Consider the following 26,280-nt stretch of genomic DNA (forward strand, 5'->3'; position numbering starts at 1 on the left):
GAGGATGTGACAAGTAAAAGAGATGAAGGGGAGCCAGTGTATGTAGTGAATTTGGAATTTCAGAAAGCCTTTGATAAGGTCCCGCACAAGAGTACAATTAGAACACATGGTATTGGGGGTAGGGTGTTGACGTGGATAGAATATTTGTTGGCAAGCAGGAAGCAAAGAGGAGGAGTGAACAGATCCTGTTCAGAATGGCAGGCAGTGGTGAGTGGAATGCCACAAGGCTAGGTGTTGGGGTCGCAACTGTTTACCATATATATTAATGATTTGGAAGAGGGAATTAGGGGCAATACCAGCAAGTTTGCGGATGACACAAAGCTGGGTGGCAGTGTGAACTGTGATGAGGATGTTAGGAGGTTGCAGGGGACCCGGACAGGTTGAGTGAGTGGGATGATGTGTGATAGATGCAGTATAATATAGATAAATGTGAGGCTATCCACTTTGGTGGCAAAAACAAGGGGGCAGATTATTATCTCAATGGGGTTAGGTTAGGTAAGGGGGAGGTGCAGCGAGTCCTGGGCGTCCTTGTACACAGGTCACTGAAAGTTGGCGTGCAGGTACAGCAGGCAGTGAAGAAAGCTAATGGAATGTTGGCCTTCATAACAAGAGGATTTCAGTATAGGAATAGAGAGGTTCTTCTGCAGTTGTATAGGGCTCTGGTAAGACCATATCTGGAGTATTGCATACAGTTCTGGCCTCCGAATTTGAGGTAGGACATCCTTGTGATTAAGGCAGTGTAGCGTAGGTTCACAAGATTGATCCCTGGGATGGTGGGACTTTCATCTGAGGAAAGATTGAAAAGACTAGGCTTGTATTCACTGGAGTTTAGAAGGATTTTATAGAAACATATAAAATTATAAAAGGACTGGACAAGCTAGATGCAGGAAAAATGTTCAAAAATGTTGGGCAAGTCCAGAACCAGGGGCCACAGTCTTAGAATAAAGGTGAGGCCATTTAAGATTGAGGTTAGAAATATCTTTTTCAACCAAACAGTTGTGAATTTGTGGAATTCCGTGCCACAGAGGGCAGTGGAGGCCAAATCACTGGATGGATTTAAGAGAGAATTAGATAGAGCTCTAGGGGCTAGTGGAATCAAGGGATATGGGGAAAGGCAGGCACGGGTTATTGATTGGGGATGATCAGCCATGATCGCAATGAATGGCTGTGCTGGCTCGAATGGCCTCCTCTTGCACCTATTTTCTATGTTTCTAGAATGGAGAGGCTGGGCTTGTACACTCTGGAATTTAGAAAGGTGAGAGGGGATCTTATTGAAACTTATAAGATTATTAAGGGTTTGGACACACTAGAGGCAGGAAACATCTTCCCGATGTTGGGGGAGTCCAGAACCAGGGGCCACAGTTTAAGAATAAGGGGTAAACCATTTAGAACGGAGGCGAGGAAACTTTTTCTCACAGAGAGTTGTGAGTCTGTGGAAACCTCTGCCTCAGAGTGCGGTGGAGGCCGGTTCTCTGGATACTTTCAAGAGAGATCTAGATTGGGCTCTTGAAGATAGTGGAGTCAGGGGATATGGGGAGAAGGTAGGAACGGGATAATGATTGGGGATGATCAGGCATGATCATATTGAATGGCGATGCTGGCTCGAAAGGTCGAATGGCCTACTCCTGCACCTATTGTCCATTGTCTATCTTTAGAGAAAAAGGATAGGTGACGTTTCGAGTCGGGACACTTCTTCAGACTGCAATCCAGTTTTCCCAATTCTGAAGAAGGGACCCGACCTGAAAAAAACTCAGCAGATCAGGCTGCATCTCCACAGGAAAGTAGGTGATGTTTCGGGTCGAGACCCTTCTTCAGATAAATTTATTTGATCTTCTTTGATTTCGATAACTAATTTTTCATATTTGATAGGAAAAGAATTTGGCCTTTCGGCCCATCAAGTCTACTCCGCCATTCATTCATCGCTTTTACAGTACATTATTAAAATATCTTTCCCTCTCAACCCTATTCTCCTACCTTAATGTGATAAGGTTCCTTAAAACTAAAATGGCATCGCTCTGCAGCACAAATAAGGCAAGTATCTCTGCATTTTTCAGATTAAGATGCCACTTTTTACTGCCCTGTGATTGTTATTAATATATTTTCTGACAGGATTGAACATTAGATTGATGCTACCTTTACTTTATCGGGACAATGATGCCGTGACCATTAGGAAACAAGCATTAACCGATCTCCCTCCAGAGGGCTCAGCAGATTTACGAATTAAAATTTTATGTTTACCATCGCACACTGTAATGTATCGTCTATAACTGCATGGCAAATAAATTTTCAGTGATATTCTGATGAAGTGTCACAGCATTCACACTCATGAATAATTTAAACATCATTTAAATAATCACCTTGGGATACATTTACCATGTAATGCTGTGTGTTTAACATTTCCCATTTAAGCAAAATTATAAAATAATATATCTTTTTATGTTTAATATGACCTATTAAATAAAATTTGAGTTTTTTTTGTTTTGATAAACCTCCTTTATATTAATACTTTAAATTGGAGGCATTCCGGTAAATGATGATTCCTAATGACCATAATTAGCACTCTGTATTTGGCACACAATCTGTAATGATGCAATGTGCTGTCAGTTCATCTTCTAAGATGCTGAAATCTTACTTGGCAATGATAGAGGGTAAATTAAGGGTGTGATTCCTGCAGAGGGCAGACTACACCGCTTGCTGGAACACCATTCTTTCACTCATATCATTAACTATCATTCGCACATCGTTTGCACTGTGCATTGCTCAGTACATAAATATATTTACAATATCTCACACTAAAAAAAACAATTTTCACTGCAAGAAATAAGAGCAAAGGACAAATAGGTGCAGGCTGTTTTGCTTTTAGAGGCTGTTCTGCCAATTCCATAAGATCATAGCTGAACTTGTGGCTCCTTACATTCTTGTTGAATGGCTTAATATAAAAAAATAACCTGACATTTGAACATACCCAGTCTGAGAATATTTTCAAGATTTTTCTGGAGAATATTAAAACATATTAGTTAAAACATAGGTTGTGCAAACCTTTATTCAGCTTCTGGATAACAATTTTTTTCCCACACCTTTGCCCTGGATGGTTGACTCCTTATCCAGAGATGATGCCTTCAATTGCCTTGTAATTATTATTGATATATGAATCAATTCCATGAATCAATACGGAAAAGACTCATCCATTAGCATATCCTACCTCAGGCACAGAAACTAAAATTACACACAGGACTACAAATGTTATCTCACCAAAGTCTGCATGATCTACCTCAACATTAGGTTTGAGCCCAAGTTGAAATTAAAGTCACTGTATCTATCTGTCACCTCAGTGACAGCACTGGTCTCCATTAAGCCTCAGTTCAGATGCTATGGAAACTCTCACGTCCTTGTTTGCTTACGTTCTTATATTATTCTAAAGCCATTCTGGTGGATCTGTCTCCTTCTACTCTCTGTATATAACGTCATTCAAAACTCTGCTGCCATATTCTACCTTCCACGGAATCCCTCTGCTTGTTAGGAAACACAACTTTAATATAATTCCCACCAATATTCAAAATTTCCCATGGTCTCATTCTCAGTGAGTAACCTGATAAATATTAATCATAAACAAGCTTTAATCAATAAAATATATTGCTTATAGTAAAATTAATTGAATTATTTAATTTAGTTCAGTTTCAAGATACAGGAAACAGGTTATTTGGCTCACCGAGCATGTGGTGACCAGTGATCCCTGCACACTAACACTATCCTACACACACACACACACGGGACAATTTACAATTGTAACAAGCCCATTACCCTACATCTGTATGCCTTTGGAGTGTGGGAGGAAACCGGAGCTCCCGGAGAAAATCCACACGGGTCGTGGGGGGAACGTACAAATTCCGTACAGGCAGCACCCGTAGTTAATATCGAACCCGAGTCCCTGGTGCTGTTAGGCAGCAACTCTACCACTATGCCACCGTGGTCATGGTGGCTTGCGAAATGTGACATATATGTAAACATTTTTTATGAAACATTAGGTTTTTATCATTACAGGTTTCTTGAGCAGCAATTGGTAAACAATTTCACCTCAGGTCATCTAAAATAGTAATGTTTATAGGAAATGTTTACAGGGAGAATATTTTGTAAGTATTGGCACTTTATGTCGGTACACTGATTTCTGAATTTTATACTAGAGAAGGCTTCACAATATTGCCTTCCTTTGAAGAAGTTGCAAACTACCAACAGCAAATTCTGAGGTACCATTTATCCTGAAATTTGCCACAGAATTATAGATTCCCCCAGCAACGGAAATATCCTTGCACAACTTATCAAGCCTCCTCCATAGATCAAACCAATTGTTTTTTCAACCACCATGGATTTTAGGCACAATTAACTCAATTCTTCCTCATAAAATAACCTCTTAATTCCGGGAATCAATATGAGGAACATCTTGACTATGTAGTCAAAATGTTTGTAATTAAAATCAGATTCTGCATATTTTTCCCGTTATTTGTCCTTGCACTTTAATGTTTCCCTTAATAAAACTGCAAAATATGAATGTTTATTCATTGCACTGGTTTGCAACACTTTGAACATTCAATGTTATTGCTACCTGACATTAAATAAACACAAGGGAATAGATTGTAAAGAGAAAATTGATTTGTTAACATAAAAGCCTAATTTGACATCAAAGGTAAAGCCATTTCACACAAAATACAAATAGTGTGCATCAAAGGACAAATCAGGATATAATCAGTATACATACACTCCAGTATCCATGCTTAATTATCATATCACACTTGCCAAAATCTTTGGTGTACACAGGGCTTTGAGAGTGAAATATTAAAATGGCATTGCAGAAGTTTCTACTCAGATTTCCACAATTAAAACTTTTGCCAGTGAATATTTTGTTAGAACATAACACCATGTAATTTTAAAGGCCTCTAACATTGAGAACTAGTCCTTGTTAACAAGTAACAACATGATATATTCATTAAGCAGCTCTTGTCAATGCCACCACTATGTGTAGAAACAAACAGACTGGAGGTTTGGCAGCGAATGAAAAAACTTATTGAAATCCTGGCTGATGGTGCCACCGTGGCAGAACAAAGATCCAAAATAGTCAACAGGTCCATCAGAGTTGCAGTGTTACATCATTTGGCGTGCTCAGTCAGAGTCTGGTATTTACATAGTACAGACGCTCCCCAATTTACAGTACATAAGGGTTACAACCCATGCACTCTAGCATAAGTCAGATGTTATGTTAGACCAAAACAGAAGTAATACTGTGCATGCATAAATTTACAATTTGACACAGAGACCTCATGAGAACTCTGGCATGGAGACCACGTGGGCGCTCCCACACAGAGATCAAATGGGAGCTCCGACGTGGAATCCACATGGGAGGTCCGACATGGAAACCATATATGAGCGTCAATAGGAATACCATATGGAAGACCACCTGAGAGCATCCTCGAGATTAGCTGACTAGCTAGCGGAAGCAACCACATGCGCACTGCTACTGAGATGCACAACTCAGAAATAAAGCAAAGGGCTTAAAGAATTGGTTACATATGTGTGAGTTTACATAAGTCACCTATTACATAAGTCGGGGAGTGTCTGTATTGGGTGGGAACAATTAAACAGCCATGTGCAAACAATTGGTGGTGAAATGGCTTATTTATATTCCCTATGGCTTTTACACAGTGCATATGTTGTGATTTCAGCAGAGGTAGGATAAGGCTCTGTCTGTGGAATTGATGGCAGATTTGTTCCCCAGAACCACTGAGGGCTTCTTCAGACTGTGGCTGTGAAGGAGCAGGCACTGCCATTAGTAGACAAGAAAAACTGTCTAGAACTGATGGGGGCAGGGTCATGGTGGTGATTAGAGGTGTGTGGGGAAGGTAGGGGAGGTTGTGGAGATGTGGGAGTTGGGGAGATGTGGGTGTTGGGGTGTGGGGTGTGGGGGGGGGGAGTTGGGGTTGGGGGTGTGGGAGTTGGGGGGTGTGAGGGTTGGGGGGTGTGTGAGCATGATGAAGTTGTGACTACGTGTTCAAAGAGCTGGGTGTGGTCTCCCTACTCAGCTCTTACGGGGAGATAGCAGAACACTCTTCCAGCCTAAAGTGCGATTGTTTCCCAGTCGACACCTTGCCCCCCGAAGTGGATAATGCGCCAGTTTTTTTTCACCTTATTCGACAAAGGAATTTCATGCTCTATGAGTAAACTGCTGAGAAATAGCATGTGTAGGCAGAGCTACAGACGTCAAAGCATCTGATCAAAGAACCGTGTCCCTGTCACGGTCAATCATGAGTAGTGTTGGTCAATTAAACAGCTAATGGGAGGTAAAGGCTCCAAGGACATCCTCACCTTTAATATTCCAGAGATACGGCACGTGAGTGCTAAAGACAAGGGTTAAATATTAAATATCATATTCAGCTGTGGATGATCCGTCTTTCCAAAAAAGTTAGTCTTCAGGCACTTTGATCCAGTTTCACTTTGCATTAAGAATGAGCTGACAGCACAGGATGCTTTAAAGTCAAGAGGACTAGGAAATATACAAGTTGCGATATAAAGGCGTGCAGTCCAGAATTAGTTGTGTCAAGCCAAGCTGTTTCCGTATAGCTGCAATACTGTTTACTGTCCAACAATTCCCCAGGTATATCAGGCTAAATCCAACTCAGCTAATCATTGTTCTCAATCATCAACAAATTGATGGAAGATGACATTGACAAAATTATCAGGTAATTCACCAACAATCTGCTCACCAATATCTAATTTGGGTTTCAGTAGATGTATTTTGTTCCAGGCCTCATCACAATCAGTGTTAACTAAATGGTCAGATAACATTTACACTTCATGCTGCCTATGTAAGGGCCCCAGCGTAATCAAGGACCTGTTTCACTCCATCTACTCCCCTCTTACATCAGGTAAGAGGTACAGAAGTTTGAAAAAGCATACTGCCAGATTCAGGGACAATTTCTTCCCCAGCTTTCATCAGGCAACTGAACCGTCCTGTCACCAGCTAGATTGTGGCCCGGGATACGTTCAAGTGACAATAATAAACTAAACATTTAAAAAAAGGTGAGGTATGAACGACTATTCCTGATATTTAATCAAAGATAGCATCACGTGTTCTGGTAACACTAAAGACCATGGCATCAAATAAAAACAATCCATGGATTAGAGTCAAATCTTTTTTACTCGGTTTCCCAGCCGCAGGTTGCCCAGAACAAAGAATGCTGCTTCATCAATAATCTCTACTCCACTGTAAGGTTGGAAGTGGCATGTTTGCTGATGGTTGTAGAAATTTCAATTTTCATTTCAACTTCTTAGGAAATGAAGCAGCCCATGCCTACCTGCAACAAAACCAAGACCATTCGCAGGCATGGGATGATAAGTGGCGAGTAATATTTGCATCAAAACTCCCAGGCAATGACTATTTCCAACAAGAGAGAGTTTAATTACTTAATCTTCATGTTCAATACCATTACTATCTTCAAATTGACCAACATCAACACCTGGGAGTAAACATTGACCAGAAGCTTAACTCGACCTGCCACATAAATACAGTGCCCATTTGGAGAGGTCCGAGACTTGGTATATTGTTGCAAGTGACTCAACCTCTGATATACAAAACGCATTCCACAGTCCACAAGAAATGTCTCAAATGTGACAGAATTGCATCCAGGAGTGCAATTCCAACCTCATTCAAGATAATGAACAGCATTCAGATCAAAGCGTGTTTGGTTACCAGGCAGGTTTGGTTACCAACCCAGACCGTGATCAAAAAGGCGGTTCTCCCAGGATGGAGTATCTGTTACTACTTGAGTAAAAGAGACTGTCTGTTCTTATCAGAATAGTTCTGGCGGTCCTCCCGGTACAATGGTCGTGGATCACGGATCAAAATTGGAGGTCACGTCGGTGACGAGAAGTCTGTCAGTTGCGGGCTTAGAGGTGGATCCATGTTGGTTGGGTAACCAACCTAACACCTCATCCAGTCACAATGGCAGCAGCAACTGGAGCGGGAGGACAGGGTATCCGCAATACCCTGCGCGTCAGTGTGACGGACCTCAGCGAGGGGACTCCCTTCTCACGGGACCTGTTCATGAGGAAGGTCTTGCTAGAGACCTGCAAATTAGAGGCCAAGGACATCTTCTGTCTCCAGGACTTCCTGGGTAATGGATACTTTGACGTTACTTTCAAGTATCCGACTGGATGGCAGAAATGGTTGCAAGACTTCCGAGAGAAGGGGAACGAAGCTCCGCTGTCGCTGCTGAAGATGCAGCCGCTCTTCGTCCCCCCCACCCAGAAGGAATGGATTAATCCACCTGTGCCCGTCGTGGATGTCCTCACCTTCCTTGCTCGTTATGTTGAGGGAGCAAGGAACTGTGTGGATGTGAAAGACCAGTTCGGGAGCTGGATGAGCAAGCGGCAAGTGAAGGTAAAGCTGAGAGTGAATGAGAAGGGAGCCATCATCCACCCTCCCCCGGTGTTCGCTATCGGAGGGAACCAAGGGTACATGACCTACGCAAGGCAACCCAGGCTGTGCAGGAAATGCAACAAGTTGCAGTTGTCTGCAAGAATTGCAAGCTGGAGGATATAAGCGAGACAATGGACTGCCAAGTCAGCAAGAACTGCAACCTGTGTGGGAAGGCAGCCCACCTTTACAGGGCCAGCCCTAAAAGAGCATGCATCTATGCACGGGTGACAGGAGGGGCTGATGCCAACACCCCCAGGGTGGGCAAGACAACCCTCCACCACTGGCAAGACTCCAGCAGAAGGGAGAACAGGGATGAGGACAGCCCGACCAACCTCGAGCCCCCAACGCCGGACAGAGACCCCCCAGCGCCCTGTCCAGGAGGGAGAGTCAATGGAAGAGGGGGAACAGCAGGAGGAATGGCAGGTGGTGAACAGGAAGAAACACCAGAGGGTTCTGCCCAAAGAGCCAAAGCCGAAGGACGGGTAAGTCCAAGAAAAGTTATTTCCCAGACAGACGCCAGCAACCTCTCCTCGTTGGAGGATGATGCAACACCAAGGACCCGATGACGGAGGCAGAGGAAGAAAAAGGGTAAGGAAAAAGGAAAGGCCATGCCTATTGTACCCCAGCTCCAGGAGACTGGGAGCAGTGCAGCGACCAATGGGCCCCAGCTCCAGGAGACCGGGAGCAGTGCAGCGGCCAATGGGCCCCAGCTATGTGAGACCGGGAGAATAGCAGCGACCAATGGCCTCCAGCTCCGGGAGACCAGGAGCAGTGAGGCGACCAATGGGTCTCAGCTCCGGGAGAATGGGAGTACTGAATCAGCCACCGTACCCCAGTTACAGAAGACGGAGGGGGCAGTGCGCCCAGAAGGGGGTGGAACAAGGAGGGTCCCCCCAACAACAACTCCGGTTAAGCCAGAGGAGACCCCCCTCCTTGAGAATGCCAGCACCCAGTACGCGAGCCCCGGAAAGATGCTGCAATTCACCAAAGCGGCGGGCATGAGGGGACAAGATGATGGTCAGTGACTCTAAAGGACAATGGAGCACGTTAAAGGCATCATTAAACGTGCACAGTGTGAAGAACATTGCGCGATGTGTGAACGCCTTTCAGTACCTGTCCAAGGTCAAAGCAGATGTGACTTTTCTGCAGGAGTGCGGGCTGCCACACCTCCGCTGCTATCGGAGGTTGTTGCAATGGTGGCCCCATGGACTGTCGTTGTGGTTGGGGGTCAATGACTGTCGCGCTTCTGGTCTGGGGATCTTGCTGCGGGAAGGGAGCTTTACCATCACTGAGGTCAGGGAGATGGTCGGGGGATGTCTGCTCGTGGTGGATGTAATGTACAGAGGCTCTCCGCTCCGGCTGATTAATGTGTACGTCTCACCCATGCAGAGCGAGCGGCTGGCCGTTCTCCAGCAGCTCCCACCGCTGCTGGTCACGTCCCGGCAGCTCGTTCTGGCCGGTGACTTCAACTGCATCATTGATGCGGCTGGACGATCCGGCAGTGCCGACATCAGACTGGACAGCACCTCCAAGCACCTGTTGGAGATAGTAAAAGACGCAAAGCTGCACAACGCCTTCAGCGACCCTGCAGGTGGGTCCCAGTCGCCGTTTTCCTGGTGTTCTTCTCAGACCATTGCCTCCTTTAGACTTCCTGTCACTTACAGGAGGACTGGAAAGCAGGCAGAGGGGCGTGGAAGTTAAATGTGAAGCTGTTGACCCCAGAGAACATTGAGGAGCTAAAGAGGGACAAAGCATGTTGGAGAACAGTGAAGGACCCTCTTTGACTCCCCGACACACTGGTGGGAAGCAACCAAGGGGAACATTAAGAGGTTTTTCATATTTAAAGCTGTTCAGAAAGCAAGACAGAGTCTGAGGGAATTGGGTCAACTCCAGACAGATTTGCAGCAACTGCTCCTTCTGCAGTCGAGAGAGGTGGATGTGAGGGAGGAACTTAGAGAGTTGAAGGACCGGCAAGCTCGGCTCATTATCTCTGAATCCTCCAAGATCATCTTCCGATCCAGGGTCTGCCACGTGAAGCAGGATGAGACATGCTCACACTTCTTCTTCCATAAGGTTCACAGGGGGAGCTCTGTGATGAACAGCCTTAGGGAGGAGGATGGCTCGGTAGCATCCTTGCAGCTGGACATGCTGAGGATCTGCAAATCCTTTTATATGGATTTGTATGACAGAAAGGCCACAGACAACACCGCCTCCCAGAACTTCCTGTCCTCTATCATGGAGGTCTTGGAGGACAGCAAGCGGGAGAGTCTGGACCAAACACTGATGCTAGAGGAGCTGACTGGCTCCATCCGTTCCTTTGACTCGAGTAAAACTCCCAGAAGCGATGACTTACCGGCAGAGTTGAATTCGACTCTGTGGGACTGGGTGGGCCCAGACCTGCTGGAAGTGTGTACAACGACATGCTTCTAGCCGGCAGCATGTCGGACTCCATGAGAAAGGGCAGCATCACCCTAATCTACAAGCAGAAAGGGGAGATGGGGGACTCCATCGATCCTGTGGCGTGGTTCCCAGAGCAGACCGCCCAGCTTGTCTGTCAAAATGCCTCATCGCCAGAACTCACCAAGAAGCACAAAGACCAGGCTTGGCTAGCGGTGAGGAGAGCCCTCCCAGTCAGATCCTTCCTGCACCATCGGAACCTCACTACCAGCGCACTCTGCCCTCGGGAAATTATGGAGAGGTCTGCAAGGGTTCCTGTCACAGTTTATTCCGAACAGCTCCGTCACAGAGGACTCTGTGATTTATGGACTGTTCCCAGGGATGCATTCAGAGACTGACATTGAGTGCTGCTGGAGGGTCATCAACTCAATGAAAGACACTCTTTGGTCTGCCCGAGCATTGTTCACCACCCAGCGGAGCGAGATTTCCATCGGGGAATGTTGCCGACTGGCCCGCTGCAGACTGCAGGAGTACGTACTGAGGGACGCACTGAAGCTCGGTGCAGCCAACGCCAAGATTCGGTGGGGCAGGACCACAGCCAAAATTCTTTCCGCTGCTGGACATGGGGGGCAGGGTGTGGTGGAGACGCCCCTCAAAATAAGGGAAGGGATTCCACGCCAGTGGGCCACATGAGTGACAAGGGCGGGGGATACATTTGTGAAATCTGAGAAATGTATGTGGACTATTGAATATTTTGTATAGCCTCCAAAAATGTCGGATGAATTTTTTGCATGGTTCATGTATTGTATAATTATTACCTGAATAAAGTTTATTTTGAAATTTAAAAAAAAAAACCTCCCCCCCCCACCATCCTAAGTATGAGTTCTCTCCACTGCCAGCACACTGTGGCTGTATTGTGGACCATCTAACACATTACCCAGGCCACTCGAATGACACTTTACAAATCCAATTTAATACGGACAAAGGCAGCAAGCACAGGGAACAATGTCACCTTGTGGTTTTCCTCCAAGTCATGCAATATCTTAACATGGAAAATATACCAGAGTTTTTTTTGCTAGATCTACATTTGAGAAAAATCATCGAGAAAATTGCAATCTAATTTTGGTAGAGGACATGGATTTAAGATGAAGAGGAAAAGATTTAATAGGAATCTGAGGGGTAACCTTTTCATACAAAGGATGGTGGGTGTATGGAACAAGTTGCCAGAGGCGGTAGCTGAGGCTGGGACAATCCCAACGTTTAAGAAAAAGTTATACAGGTGCATGGATAGCACAAGTTTGGAGGGATATGGACCAAGTGCAGGCAGGTGGGACTAGTGTATCTGAACATGTTGGCTGGTGTGGGCAAGTTGGGCCGAAGGGGCCTGTTTCCACACCATATCACTCTATGACTCTATAACTGCTTACCCGATAGCACTGCGGGAATACCTTCCCCAGCTGGATTGCAGCAGTTCAAGGTGGCTCACTACCAGCTTCTCAAAGGCAATTATAGATGGGCAATAATTACTGGGCAACAAGGCTCACATCTAGAATTTGCATAAATATATAAAGTTCAAAGAAAAGGCCAAGTCACTGAAAGGAGGAAAAATACATATGATTGAAATGGATAAGGTAATGACAGCGATACTGAAAAGGATCTTGTTACATGAAAAAATGCAGGAGAAAGAAGACCAATTTTTTTGTCATACAAATGCCAAAATCTATATTACTAAATCTCTGATCTTGACCGCTTTTGGCCAACTGTGCTGCGATTTCCGAGAGAACGCCGCCACCTACGGCCGTCATTTTTGGCCACCTCGCTCAGAGCCCCCCTCCGCCATATGAGTGCAGAGGATTTTTTCCGTCGATTAAAAATTAGAGAGATATTACTGTTTTTACAAAATTCCCCATTCTCTCTGCTGCCCCCGCTGGCGGCAGGGGGAGGGACTATAAAACCAGGAAGTGTCGTGCCTCACTCAGTCTCTGCCAGACAAGGAAGCGAGAAGGTCATGGCACTCTGAGCTGCGAATAACACTGAACGCACGTCTACTCCACGGTGAGTCCCCTCGATGCGGCTGTAAAGTGGCTGCAGCCCTTTTTAACAAGTTTGTGTTCACAAAATGAATTTTGGTTGTTGGGTGTCTGCAGACCAATTGTTTGCCTCGCCTTTTTTTAACAAGTTTGTGTTCACAAGATGAATTTTGGTTGTCAGGTGGCTGCAGCCCAATTGTTTGCCTTGGCTTGGCTTTTAAAATCGTTGCAACAGTTGGATGCCTGCCCAAGCATCCATACTGCCCACAATGTCTATACTAGCCCTCTGGAAACCAGTATCTTCAGCCCGCAACACCCATACTAGCGCAACAGACAGCCCCCCCACTGGCGAGCAGTATTGGAATTGGTGGAGAGGTGGAATATTGTGTTGGTGACCAGCCCTCCCGTGTGATGCCGGGACCCAACGGGTCCCACTTAGTCGATAACTGTTATATAGGTAGATGGAATGCAATTTAGAAAAGTGCTAGATCTGGATGCATTCTCTCAAAATTCAAGTGCATGGATAAGCAGTCTCTCAAAATTTTAATATAGGTGATATGTCAAAAGTTGCATTTGATGGTCACAAAAAACAGATTTTGGGAGACAAACGGTGCAAGTTGATATTTCTGGTTGAGACCATGAATCGGGACTGGGGGGGGGAGAGAAAGATCGCCTGTATGAAGGGGGTGGGATAGAAGCTGATAGGTAATAGGTGGAGCCGGATGGGAATGGACGATGGACATATGGAGTCAGGCAGGGTAGGGAGAAACAAGTTGAACAAAGCTACAAGACCAACAACAGTATGTAAGTGGGTGATTACTAGGGGGTAGACAAAAATGCTGGAGAAACTCAGCGAGTAAAGCAGCATCTATGGTGCGAAGGAAATAGGCAACGTTTCAGGCTGAAACCCTTCTTCCCTGAAATGGGAACATTAATTAATCTTACCATTATGTAGTTGGCAACGTGAGTGGATCATGGGATGTTGCTCTTCCATTCTGTGTTTGGACTCACTGGAGGGATGGAGAAGACTTTGGACGGACATGTCGGTGTGCGAGTGGGAAGATGAGTTAAAATGATGTCAAACTGGAAGCTCAAGATGGCTGCTGAGTTATCCGAACCCTTGATTATGCAAAGTTATTCTTTGTGAAATTTTACTTAAGAGTGAAATAGTAATCTGAATTTGTTTCTCCTGAACATAGACACAAAATGCGGGAATAACTCAACGGGACAGGCAGCATCTCTGGAGAGAAGGAATGGGTGCTTAGAGTGTTGTATCATTGAATCTCGTATTTAGAGTGTTATACTATAAACCTTCCAAAGTCTTACAAGAACAAAAATGAAGGCTTCAGCAGAAATCTATGCAAATCAAATACTGTTTCAACATGGATTTTCGTCCATTGATTTGAAAACAATGCATATCATCAATTTTATTGAGTATTTCTGCTAAAGCTACCCACGTTGATGAAGAATACCCTTTGGTTTAAAATATAATATTCACTAAACAGGAGGATAAAATTTAAACAGTGAGGTTTATATCCCATTCAAGCATTATGTTAAATGTTGGTGAAAATGAAGGAAAATGTAAGACACATCAGTTCCAACTATGGATTATGTTTGTTTCTACAAAAGAGCTTTAACAGTAGGGTATCAGGGGAAGATTAATGTGAGGATTTTGATGTTGAATTATTGTCTTATGGTGCTGTGAAACAGCCTGTAAAAACCTCACCTCAGATTGGTATTTTTAAATGCTCCTCATCCTTGAAGGTCCTTGCGTAATGTGTAAATATTCTTCAAGGTTATTTTATATTTATAGACCTATATTAAATGTAGGGGGATACCGCAGAACGGTTTTGCCCCAGGAGATTTCTTCTTTATGATCCATTTTTTAAGAGGATGATAGCAGATGATCCAAGAAGTTAATGTCAGGAAAGTGCAGCTTGGGGGATTTAGATTCTCCTGCCACAAATCTCTCATGTAAGTAATTTATCTAAAGATAAATAAAGGCAAATATTATGGGGTTAAATTTTAGATTTAAAAGTTAGGGCATTTAAGAACTTCTAAATTTGCATATTCTGGAATCAGCAACAAAAATATATCTTGTTATATATTCATTCATGATATTTGGGATTCAGAAGCTAAACCATCACTTATCTGCCTATCCCCAGTTGCATTTCAGAAGGTGGTGGTGTGTTATATTCTTGAATCACTACAGTTCTTGATGTGCAAGTGTACCCTCAATGTTGTTCGGGAGAAAATACCAACATTTTGACATGGTGAAGAAAATACCAACATGGTGAAGGAACGGTGATATATTTACATCAGAATGGTGTATGCTTGGAGTGTTCTTCCAGGTGATGGCATTCCCAATGCTGCCCTTGTCTTTTAAGCTGATAGAGATGGAAAGTTTGGAAGGTGCTGTCTAAAGGGGCTGTCCCACTGCGACGATCTAATCTGCGTGTTTAGAAGAGTTTGCCCTTGACTCAAACTCGCAGCATGGTCGACAAGTGGTCCTAGGAGGTCCTATGAGGTCACTGGAATACTTCTTCATGCTCGAGGGAAGTTCCCTCATACTCGACCTCAGTTTGGTCGAGAAACATTTTTCAGCATGTTGAAAAATTTTACGCGAGTAAAAATTGGTCGGCATGGTCCTTTTCAACTCGTAGTGGAGTGGGGTTGCTATGTAGTTACAGGCAGTCGAGGGCAGTCGTAGGCAATCTCCTTCGCTGACCGGGCATTTTGGCTCATTGGAGTTTTCAGGACCAAGGAAAACCGACTGGTAAGTTAAATGCACGCTAACCTATATTTAGCAATGTCACAAAATTTTGAGATTTTAAAAATCAAGTCTGCAATTTATCCCATCAGATAAAGCATAAAAACGAAGTTTAATTTGACACCTAATTCACTTTCATATCTCAAGTATTTAAAAAGTTATGGCCATTTTCATACTCGGAAATTAGCATCTTGTTCCCTTTTGATTTTCTATAGACATAACAAAAAAGCTGTGATCGTAGACAGTCAAAAGCACATAACATTCTTAAAAATTAAGAGAACCGAATGAAATTTTCAGTTATCATAGATTGAAGCATTCTGAAACAAATATAAAATAATCTTACTTGGATGACCTGAAATTAAAGCATATAATTAGTTAGTTACCCAACTGTAGCTAATTTCAAACTTCAATTATTAGATCTAAACATCTATCCATTTCTTAATAAATGATTAACATTTTTAAATAGCCTAAGTGTCCAAATAATATTCACAAATAATTCACGATAAAACATGATTTTAAAATCTCATTTACATTAATTTATAGGCCAAATGGAAGGAATTTATTGTTCAATTGCTGTAAATTAAAGTCCATTTAAATCCTTTCTAGTGGGATCCTGTGAACGCGCTGGTTTAGAACGTTCACATTGCGGTAGACTTGTGCCCTCAAATGCCCAGAAAAATACTGCGGGATATAATGGGGCCCAAATTAGCTACTCGCAACATTAAACTTTGTATAAAGGAATCTTAAGAAGCCCTTTTTAACGTAAAATTAAACAGCCTACCTTCCGTTTTCCCCTGTATGAGATTCGACCCGTTGTCGGCGGTCACGGGTTTAGAGGTTAATTTTTAACCTACTATAACAAGTAAAGAAAACCCTTAAAACTAAAAATAGCTCCAGCTACGGAATCTTCCAGTGATTTTTCATTAATAATTAACTAGGCTGAAAAACCTCGATTTGAGCAGCCTAGGGAAAATCGCGTTTTTAACCCGCCCCCCTCTAAACGGTGCCAAAATCGCACACACGGGCTGGGACAGATTTTCAGCGATCTTCAGGTAGGCTTTGCAACATACCTACTATATTAAACGTTGTCTGGCTTCTTAAAAGTGTCTCCACTCCTTCTCCCCCCTCTCTCCCTTTCTCTCTCCCTCCCCCCTCCCCCTCCGCACACAATAAAGGACACTGTGCAGCTGTCTTTTACCTTCCTGTTCATCACGGGTGTTAATTTCAGACAGCGCTCCCCCGCTTTCCCTGGCCCCTGCCTTTGCGATGTGTGTGTGTGTGTGTGTGTGTGTGTGGTGTGTGTGTGTGTGTGTGTGTGTGTGTGTGGTCGATTGATCCAGCTCGCAGTTTTATCACTGATGGTCAATCCAGCTCGAGGTTTTCCAGGCGAGTGCCCTCGAGCTTGAAGGTCGAAGGCACTCGCAATAACGTTGTGTCAATGGGACAGGCCCTTAAGGAGGCTTGATGAGATTCTACAGTGCATCGTGTAGATGGTACAAACTGTTGCAACTGAGTAAATGGTTGTGGTTATATTGCCTATCAAGTGACCTACTATGTCCAAGGTGTTGAGTTTCTTTAACGTTGTTCGACGCTGCACTCCATCATACTCATGACTTGAGCCTTGTGGATGGTGGACAGGCTTTGGAAGGTTTGGGGATGAGGTTACTCACATCATGATTCCTAGCCTCGGACATGCTCTTGTGGTCACTCTGTGTACATGGCTACTCCAGTTCACTTTCTCATCAATAGTAACCCCAGGACATTGATTGCTGTGGATTAATTGATGGTTATGCCATTGATTGTGAAGGGCTGATAGCTGGATTTTCTTAGCTTTGGATATTATTCATTCTCCCCTTTCCCATCAGGCAATAAGTACAGGTTTGAAAACACACACCTCCAGGTTCAGGGACACTTTCCTCCCAACTGTTATCAGGCAATTAGACCAACCTCCCTCCCGCTAGAGTGTGGTCCTGACCTGCCATCTATCTTCTAAGAGACCTTTGATCTATCTTTAATTGGACGATCTAACTTTACCTTGCACTAAATGTTGTACCTTTTATTCTTTATTTACACTGTGGATGGTTTGATTGTAATCATGTACAGTATTTTCTTTGACTGGATAGAATGCGACTAAAGTTTTTCACTGTACCTCGGTACATGTGACAATAATAAACTAAACTAAACCAAAGATGATCTGTCTTTCCAATAAAAGTTAGTCATCAGGCACTTTGATTCAGTTTCACATTGTGTTAAGAATGAACTGACAGCACGGGACTGTAAAGACACAAGGACCAGGCAATATACAAGTTGCAATGTGAAGGTGTGCAGTTCAGAATTAGCCGTGTGTCAAGCCAAGCTGTTCCAGTACAGCTGCAAAACTGTAAGCAATCCAACAATTCCCCAGGTATGTATATCAGGCCAAATCCAACCCAGCTAATCATTGTTCTCAATCATCAGCAAATTGATGGGAGGTGTCATTGACAATACTATCTCATAAAACCTATTCACCAACAATCTGCTCACCAATATCTAGTTGGGTTTCAGTAGTTGTATGACCTCCTCATCACAGATATTCCAGACCTCCTCATCACAATCAGTGTGAATCAAATAGACAGATAATATTTACACTTCACGCTGCCTCGGCAAGGCCACCAGAGTAATTAAGGATCACTCACCCTGCTCACTCCCTCTTCTCCCCTCTTGCATCACACAAGGAATATAGAAGTTTGAAAACGCATACCTTCAGATTCAGGGACAGTATCTTCCCAGCTTTTATCACATGTACCGAGGTAAAAAACTTTAGTTGATTGCTACTCTGTCAAAGACAAGACTATACATAATTACAATCAACCCGTCCACAGTTTAAATAAAGTATAAAGGGCACAACATTTAGAGCAGGATAAAGTCTGATTAAGTCCGATTAAAAATATTGCAAAGGTCTCCAATGAGGTAGATGGGAGGTCAGGACTATACTGTAACTGGTGAGATGACATCATTTATCACCAACTAGCCCAGGCCTGTATAATTTACTGATATTGCTGCATTAGCTGTACTTGCTGTGGATGGCTTCATTATTAGAGAAGTCATGAATGGTACTGTCCAGTCAGTGAACATCTCCACTTCTGACCATAGGACTGAAGAAAGATCATTGATGAAGCAGCTGAAGATGGTTGCCCCTTAGGACATTACACTGAGGAACTCCTACAGAGAAGACCTGAGGCTGAGGTGATCAACCTGCTTGTATGGGCTATTAAAGAATCACCAAAAGATTTGTTTTAGAGGTTGGTTTTAAAGCACTAATGTCCATTTCCATGGATTTAAGATCATAACAACCTTTGGATTCAAATGGCTCCAAAGTGAACCAATTCCACAAACATGATTTTATTTTATAATATTACAACTATAACTAATGAAAATACAAAATAATTACCTCCAGGATTAGTTGTTCCTTCACCAATTGCTTGTAAAATTACATTAGAAATTCATAAGCACCTCAGGGGAGAAAATGCACTCTAAAAAGTATCCCAAGTATGGAGCTCATTGCACAGCAGATCAAGTCAAGTCAAGAAATCAAGAGAGTTTATAGTCATGTGTCCCTGACAGGACAATGAAATTCTTGATTTGTTTCAGCACAACAGAACATAGTAGGCATTGACTACAAAACAGATCAGTGTGTCCGTATACCATTATATACATCACAATAGCTTCAGCTAATTAATCTCAAGTAGATAGAAACTGCTCATATTTGCATTTTCATCATCCATAGCAATAGTTTTAAATGTTAACAGTAAACAACTAATTTTACTTTATCCTATCAATGCACTTGGAGAAAAAATGCACTGTACAAATCAGCAAATTTTTCAACAAACCAAATGCATATTGGTTCCAAACATATAAGTAGGTTTACAGGTAGTCTGGCAATTGCAACTTTTAAAAATGATTCTTCATGTAACCAGGCAACAGTTGCCATGGTACGACAGAAGCTCAGCAAGAAGCAGCCTGAAAGAAAATTAAACACACTGGAGGGAAATGATGCATTAGGAGAATATAATTATGTTTTTTTCTGTAATTTTAATTCCTACAATGATAAAATGGCATGCAATAAAGAATAACATGATAGTATTGAAATTAGGAACAATCTTGCCTCAGTCACAATAATCTATGTAAAATCACTGCCCATTAAAGGTAGCTGTGCTGTTTATAGATATTTTCTCTGCAAGTTTTATTTGTTCTCCTCATTGCACCACTTCATGTACTTTCAGACTGCTCTGGAAATAAAACCTAATTGATGATTAGACCCTTATTTTTAATAATCTTTAAATGCATAATAACATTTGTGAAATTATCTGCATTTAAAAAAATATATTTTCCGTGCATCTTCTGTAAGTACTTTTGAAACTAATATGACACTTGAGTATTTATATGACATATTAATCTTGGTTAAAAATTCAGAGAGCAGAATTGCCTGGCGCAAATCCAGTTGCTACATTTGAACAAAATTCCTGACACTCACTATCTATGAAGACAGTTATTTTTCTTACTTGTAGTGCAGCAGACAGAAAATAATTAAATAATGAAAGGCTAAATAAATTCTAGGAAATTGATATCAAAAGACATTACCCCATTTTGGTCTATCTTGCCCAATCTGGTGCTTTTATTTCTATTGAGCCATAAGTTCACATCAATTTGATGTCCTTTCCTTGCATCATCATAGTTTTCTTTACCAAATACCATGAATTGATATTACAGTATTTTGTTCAATAACCCGTTATAAAAATCCAAGTACAAATAAACATTTTAAATTCCCTTCAGTACGTCTATTGATAAACCTTAGCCCTTACAATTGGTACCAAATTGCAGGCATGTTGGCACAATATTTCAATATCTATTCTTACAAATTCCTTCATAAATGTTAACTATCGTCCTCAATTTTAATGAGAAAAACAGTTTCTGATTTTTCTCCATAACTGAAATTCCATTCTCACTATATTTCTACTGAATGTCCCCTACACTACAACAGGACTTAATGTTTTTTTTAATATAGTGGGGTGTTGAGAAACATAAATTGTTCAAAATGTAGCCCGAACTATGTCTGACGGAAATAAGTTAATAGTTCCATGGTTTTATATTCAGTAACATATCTACAACATTCAGAATATTGTCCAGGTTTTTCAGAGTCTTTTCTCCCTATATCCCAACAATATTTTATAGGGTAGTGAAGTTGTTATCTATTTCCTACGCTAAATGAGTTGGTAAGTCATATTGCAAGAAGAGAAGAGCATGCTGGATTCCAGGTTAACGTCTATTGAGGGATAGAACAGATGAAGGAAATCAAAATAGAAACCAATCTAATTCATTTATCCCTCCATCTTTTCAAGTGCTCTTGACTTGGATATTTCTGGAAAGTCCTTTCAGTCCTTCAGGGTTTAATTATGTAAGATTCAACAAAATTGCACTGGGCATAGAAAATAATATAGTTTAGTTCTGCCAAAGTATACAAAATGCTGGAGGAATTCATGTAACATCTTTGGAGAGAGGGAATGGGTGATGTTTTGGATCAAGACCCTTCTTCAGATTGGCAGTCTGAAGAAGGGTTACAACCCCAAACGTCACCCATTCCTTCTATCCAGAGAAGATGCCTGTCCCATTGAGTTTCTCCAGCATTCTGTGCCTATTTCAGTGTAAACAAGGTTCTGCAGTTCCTTCGTCTACATAGTTTAGTTTCTCCATTTTATACAACTGGTTCAGTAAACATAAATTTAATGTGTTTTTTACTATGCCCAACATCACTAGATTTCCTGGGAAACTGTAGAAGTTCGCATATTCCATGAGGACTCTACCATTAGAGTGCAGATATTCCATCAGCAGCCATCAGCTGGGTAGAGCTTTGCAGCTTGTCCAGTTCCACATACTGGCACAAAAATCTCAGATGGTCACTAAACTCACGATTTAAAGCTTTCTTAATGGAAGATTCAAGTTAGATTGCCTCTAGGGTGATTTGCAATTTATGTCACCTGGCAGGTGAAACTGATGAAAAAAAATCTCCCCTTTGTGAATTTAACCAACCTGCTGTTTTAACTATCATATACCCATTTCCTCGCCAAACATATTAAAAAATTAAAGTAGAAGCAAGGAACTACAGATGCTGGTTTAATACACAAAAAGCCAGAAAGTGCTGGAGTAACTCCAGTTGGCATGCTGGAGAGGTGATGCTTCAGGTCAAGACCCTTTTTCAGACTGATTGTAGTGGGGGGAGGGGAGAGAAGAAAGCTGGAAGAGGGGAGAGGTAGGACAAAGTGTGGCAAGTAAAAAAATAACAGACATCTCATGTTGCATAATACAGGCTGAATGCATAATATCCACTTTGAATTCTGAAAGCATCTTAACCAGGTAACATAATAAAATACAGATTTAATTTTAATTGAAAGACATCAATAAAATATAATAGCACATTACGGAGATGTAATTTAAGTACTTCTTTAACATCAGTGTGTAAGCACAATATTCACATTTAATGTGTTGAGTAACAGAAGCAACATACCTTTGTGAAAACATGTCCCTGTACGGGCTGCCATCCTGAAGAGCAATGCCATAACCTCGATCGACTTTCGAATTCTTAGTTGTGACAAAGGCACAGTCCGGTTCATTTTCTGCCACATATTCTAGAGCCGCAACATCCCAGATGAAGGCATAATTTCCAGACTTTACCTTTAAATAAGAAAGCGTGTTATCAAATGGATTGCACAATTAATAGTTCTATACTTGGCCTCTAGAAACCATACATGGTGTATTACCTGAAACAATCTTTATATAATACATGCAAAAGTTGGCCCTCAACTGTTTACTTTTTTGTTTAAATATTATTATGACTTTTTTTCAAAATATGTCGATGAAAAATGCATTAATTCATATAGAAAGAATTTACATTCTTGGCACAAGGCAAAATGTATCAAATGTTTAAGGAAGGTTGGCAAAAATGCTGGAGAAACTCAGCGGATGAGGCAGCATCTATGCAGAGAAGGTATAGGTGACGTTTCGGGTCAAGAGTATGGAGCAGCTGGGATTGTATACTCTGGAGTTTAGAAGGATGCGAATGGATCTTATTGAAACATATAAGATTATTAAGGGTTTGGACATGCTAGAGGCAGGAAACATGTTCCCGATGTTGGGGGAGTCCAGAACCAGGGGCCACAGTTTAAGAATAAGCGGTAAGCCATTTAGAACGGAGACGAGGAAACACTTTTTCTCACAGAGAGTTGTGAGTCTGGAATTATCTACCTCAGGTGGAGGCCGGTTCTCTGGATATTTTCAAGAGAGAGCTAGATAGAGCTCTTAAAGATAGCGGAGTCAGGGAATATGCAGACAAGGCAGGGACGGGGTACTGATTGAGGATGATCAGCCATGATCATATTGAATGGTGGTGCTGGCTCGAAGGGCCAAATGGCCTACTCCTGCACCTATTGTCTATTGTCTATTGTCATAGATGCCTCATCCGCTGAGTTTCTCCAGCATTTTTCTAGCATCTGCAGTTCTTTCTTAAACAAATGTTTAAGGATATTGTTTCATTGCTTTATATATTAACCTTTATATTTCATACATACTGTATAATTAATTCTGGCACATAGAGCTATGTTTTTAGTCCAATACAGTAATTGAATACTTTTCTTATAACCAAATGCAGGATATATTTACTTTTCTTCTAGTAATAAACAGTATTCACTAACTTCAGACTTAGTAATGAGATGATAATGCATTTGTTTAAGGTAAATGATCAGTTGTCAGACTCTAAAACACTATCTTATGAAAGTAATGGCAATTCTGTTAGTATCGACTACAGCGATAGCAGTACACCAGCATCTGTAGCTGTAAATAGCACGTCATATTTGCATTAGTGATTTTCTTTCAAAGGCAAACAGGATTATGTGCAATCATGAATACTAATTCCACATGATCTTGAATGCCATTGAAATTGCACATTAAAACCATTGTGAATTTCTGCAGCAAAAGCACATTCTATGATGAGCTTTCTCAGAATGTGATAATAAACCAGGGGAAGCAGCAAAGGTTAACCTCACATTTGCTGACTTTCATCCAGCTAAAGTACTGCAATAACGGAAATTCTAACTGAATTATACATAAATTAAGTCATTAATTAGGTTATTTTTATGGTAAACTCATTTCTCACAGCTATTTTGATGACTCTTCAATCAGTCTGCAGGGGTAACCCTAAGCATTCTGTTTGCTGCTACTGCTATTCGTTATCCCGCCATCTCTGATTCATCAGAGTGTGTGGTTTCCTGTACAATCACAATGTCCAATACAAGTTTGCAGAACAACACCTCATTTTCACCTGCATTCAATGTAAAATTAAACAACCTCATGCATTAATTGTCCAACTGTGATATTTGCACAACAAATATTTATTTTCTATTTCCTTTACTTTTTCTTTTATTCTCTCTATGCCTTCCTGTTCTGCATGTCACAACTCCTACATTATTTTATCTATGCCCTCACTAATTACTACACCCCCTTCATTTGTTTTCACCTAATCCCCATGGTCACATGATTTTACCCTGTCAGAGCAATCTCCATCTCTACCACCATCCCTGAAGATTAACAAGAATGGGCAACTCTTGTTAATAGACTCAGTGGACTGTTTCTATGCATTACATACTTAATTCGGGATTTAACTTAATTATGGCAATAATTTTACTGATCTGTATGTAAAAGAAAATAATTTCACTGTTCCTTGGTACACATGAAATAAAGAACAATCAGCATGGTTTTGTCCATGGCAAGTCATGCCTTGTAAACTTGATTGAGCTTTTTGAAGAAGATTCAAAGGTGATTGATGAGGCTGGGGCAGTGTATTTTTGTCAACACGGACTTCAGTGAGGTATTTAACAAGGTCCCTCATGGTAGGTTAATCCAGAAGATTAAGATACATGGTGACTTTGTAGATTGGTTTCAGAACTGGCATAACCATTGAAGAGCGAGGGACATGGTGGAAAGGTATTATTCTGGAGGTCCGTGACCAGTGGTTTTCCACAGGATATCTATCAGTGCTGGGACCACAGTTATTTGTGACATATATAGTTAGTAAGTTTGCAGATGATACAAAAATTATTGGAATTACCGTACCACACTCATCATACGGACTGCTGATATCACACACATATCCGGTAGGCGGCGCGGCTCTGGCCAGCAGCGGCCTCTGCAGCCTGTCCGCGATTTTGTTATTTTTGTCTGTGTTTCTGTGTAGTTTTTGTTATTTTATGTTGGGGTGTGTGTGTGGAGGGGGGGGGGAAAACTTTTGAATCTCTCCCTGCACTGGAGACCCGACCTTTTCTCGTCGGGTCTCAGGTGTCGTTGAGGCCGCAACGAGGAGCGGCCTCCAACGGGAAGAAGCCGGGGACTCTGGTGCCGACTCACCATTGCCGTCGCGGAGCTGGCCGAGACCGGAGCGGTGGAGCTGCCGCTGCCGCTGCTGCTGCTGCTGCTGCTGCTGCTGCTGCTGCTGCTGATGCCGCTGCTGCTGCTGAGTCGGAGGCTGCTACTGCGGGTCTGCGGACGGCTCGGACGACCCCGCGCGGCTCCCTGGAGGGAGACCGCTTTTCGGGGCTCCTGCAACGGCGAATTCTCCCGCCCGTGTTGCGGGGTTGAAGAGCTCCTGGAGCGGGGCCTAACACCATTGCCCCGCGCGGCTGGAACGGCCGCGGGACTTTGCGAGCACACACCGGGGGCTCCAACACCAAGACCCGGTGTGCGACCTCGTACCACCCGGCGTGGCTTCAATGGCCGCGGGACAATCGCCATCGCCAGCCGGGGGCTTTGACTTTGACTCTGACATCGGGGGGGGGGGGGAGAGTGCAGTGGAGAGATAAGTTTTTTTTTGGCCTTCCATCACAGTTATGTGATGGATGTTTATGTTAAATGTAATTATGTTGTGTCTGGGGTCTATTTGTGTGTAATGTATGGCTGCAGAAACGGCATTTCGTTTGGACCTCCAGGGGTCCAAATGACAATTAAATTGACTCTTGACTCTTGACTCTTGACTCTCTTGACACACGCACTCCGGAATGTTACCATACGGTAGGCAGCCGGTCCAGACGGAGTCCCAGGATGGGTTCTCAGAGACAATGCTGTTGAGTTATGCCCCTGTCCCACTTAGGAAACCTGAACGGAAACCTCTGGAGACTTTGCGCCCCACCCAAGGTTTCCGTGCGGTTCCCGGAGGTTGCAGGTAGTTGCCGGAGGTTGCAGGTAGTGGAAGCACGTAGGGAGACAAAAACCTCCGGGAACTTCCGGGAACCGGACGGAAACCTTGGGTGGGGCACAAAGTCTCAAGAGGTTTCGTTAAGGTTTCCTAAGTGGGACGGGGCATTAACTGACGTATTTACAAAAAAAATTCAACTAATCCCTGGCACAATGCATGGTCCCCACATGCCTAAAAACATCGGAAATAGTGCAAGTTCCGAAGCAGACAGCCATAACCTGCCTCACCGACTACAGGTCGGTTGCACTAACACCAATAATTATGAAGTGCTTGGAGAGATTGGTCCTTAAGCACATCAAGGCCACTCTCCCATCAACCCTGGATCCACACCAATATGCGT

The 26,280-nt window shown here is 42.7% G+C and overlaps 1 protein-coding gene across 1 annotated transcript in view; it reads right to left on the reverse strand.

The window, feature by feature from the left end:
• Nucleotides 1-26,280, reverse strand: part of LOC129701709 (glutamate receptor ionotropic, delta-2-like) — a 448,180-nt gene that overhangs the window by 14,214 nt on the left and 407,686 nt on the right. Inside the window, exon 14 of the mRNA XM_055643077.1 lies at nucleotides 22,206-22,372. Within this exon, the coding sequence (XP_055499052.1) occupies nucleotides 22,206-22,372 (167 nt within the window). The remainder of the gene's footprint in view (nucleotides 1-22,205; nucleotides 22,373-26,280) is intronic.

The sequence above is a fragment of the Leucoraja erinacea genome, chromosome 11 (assembly GCF_028641065.1).
Source record: "Leucoraja erinacea ecotype New England chromosome 11, Leri_hhj_1, whole genome shotgun sequence".
Lineage (NCBI taxonomy): Eukaryota > Metazoa > Chordata > Chondrichthyes > Rajiformes > Rajidae > Leucoraja > Leucoraja erinaceus.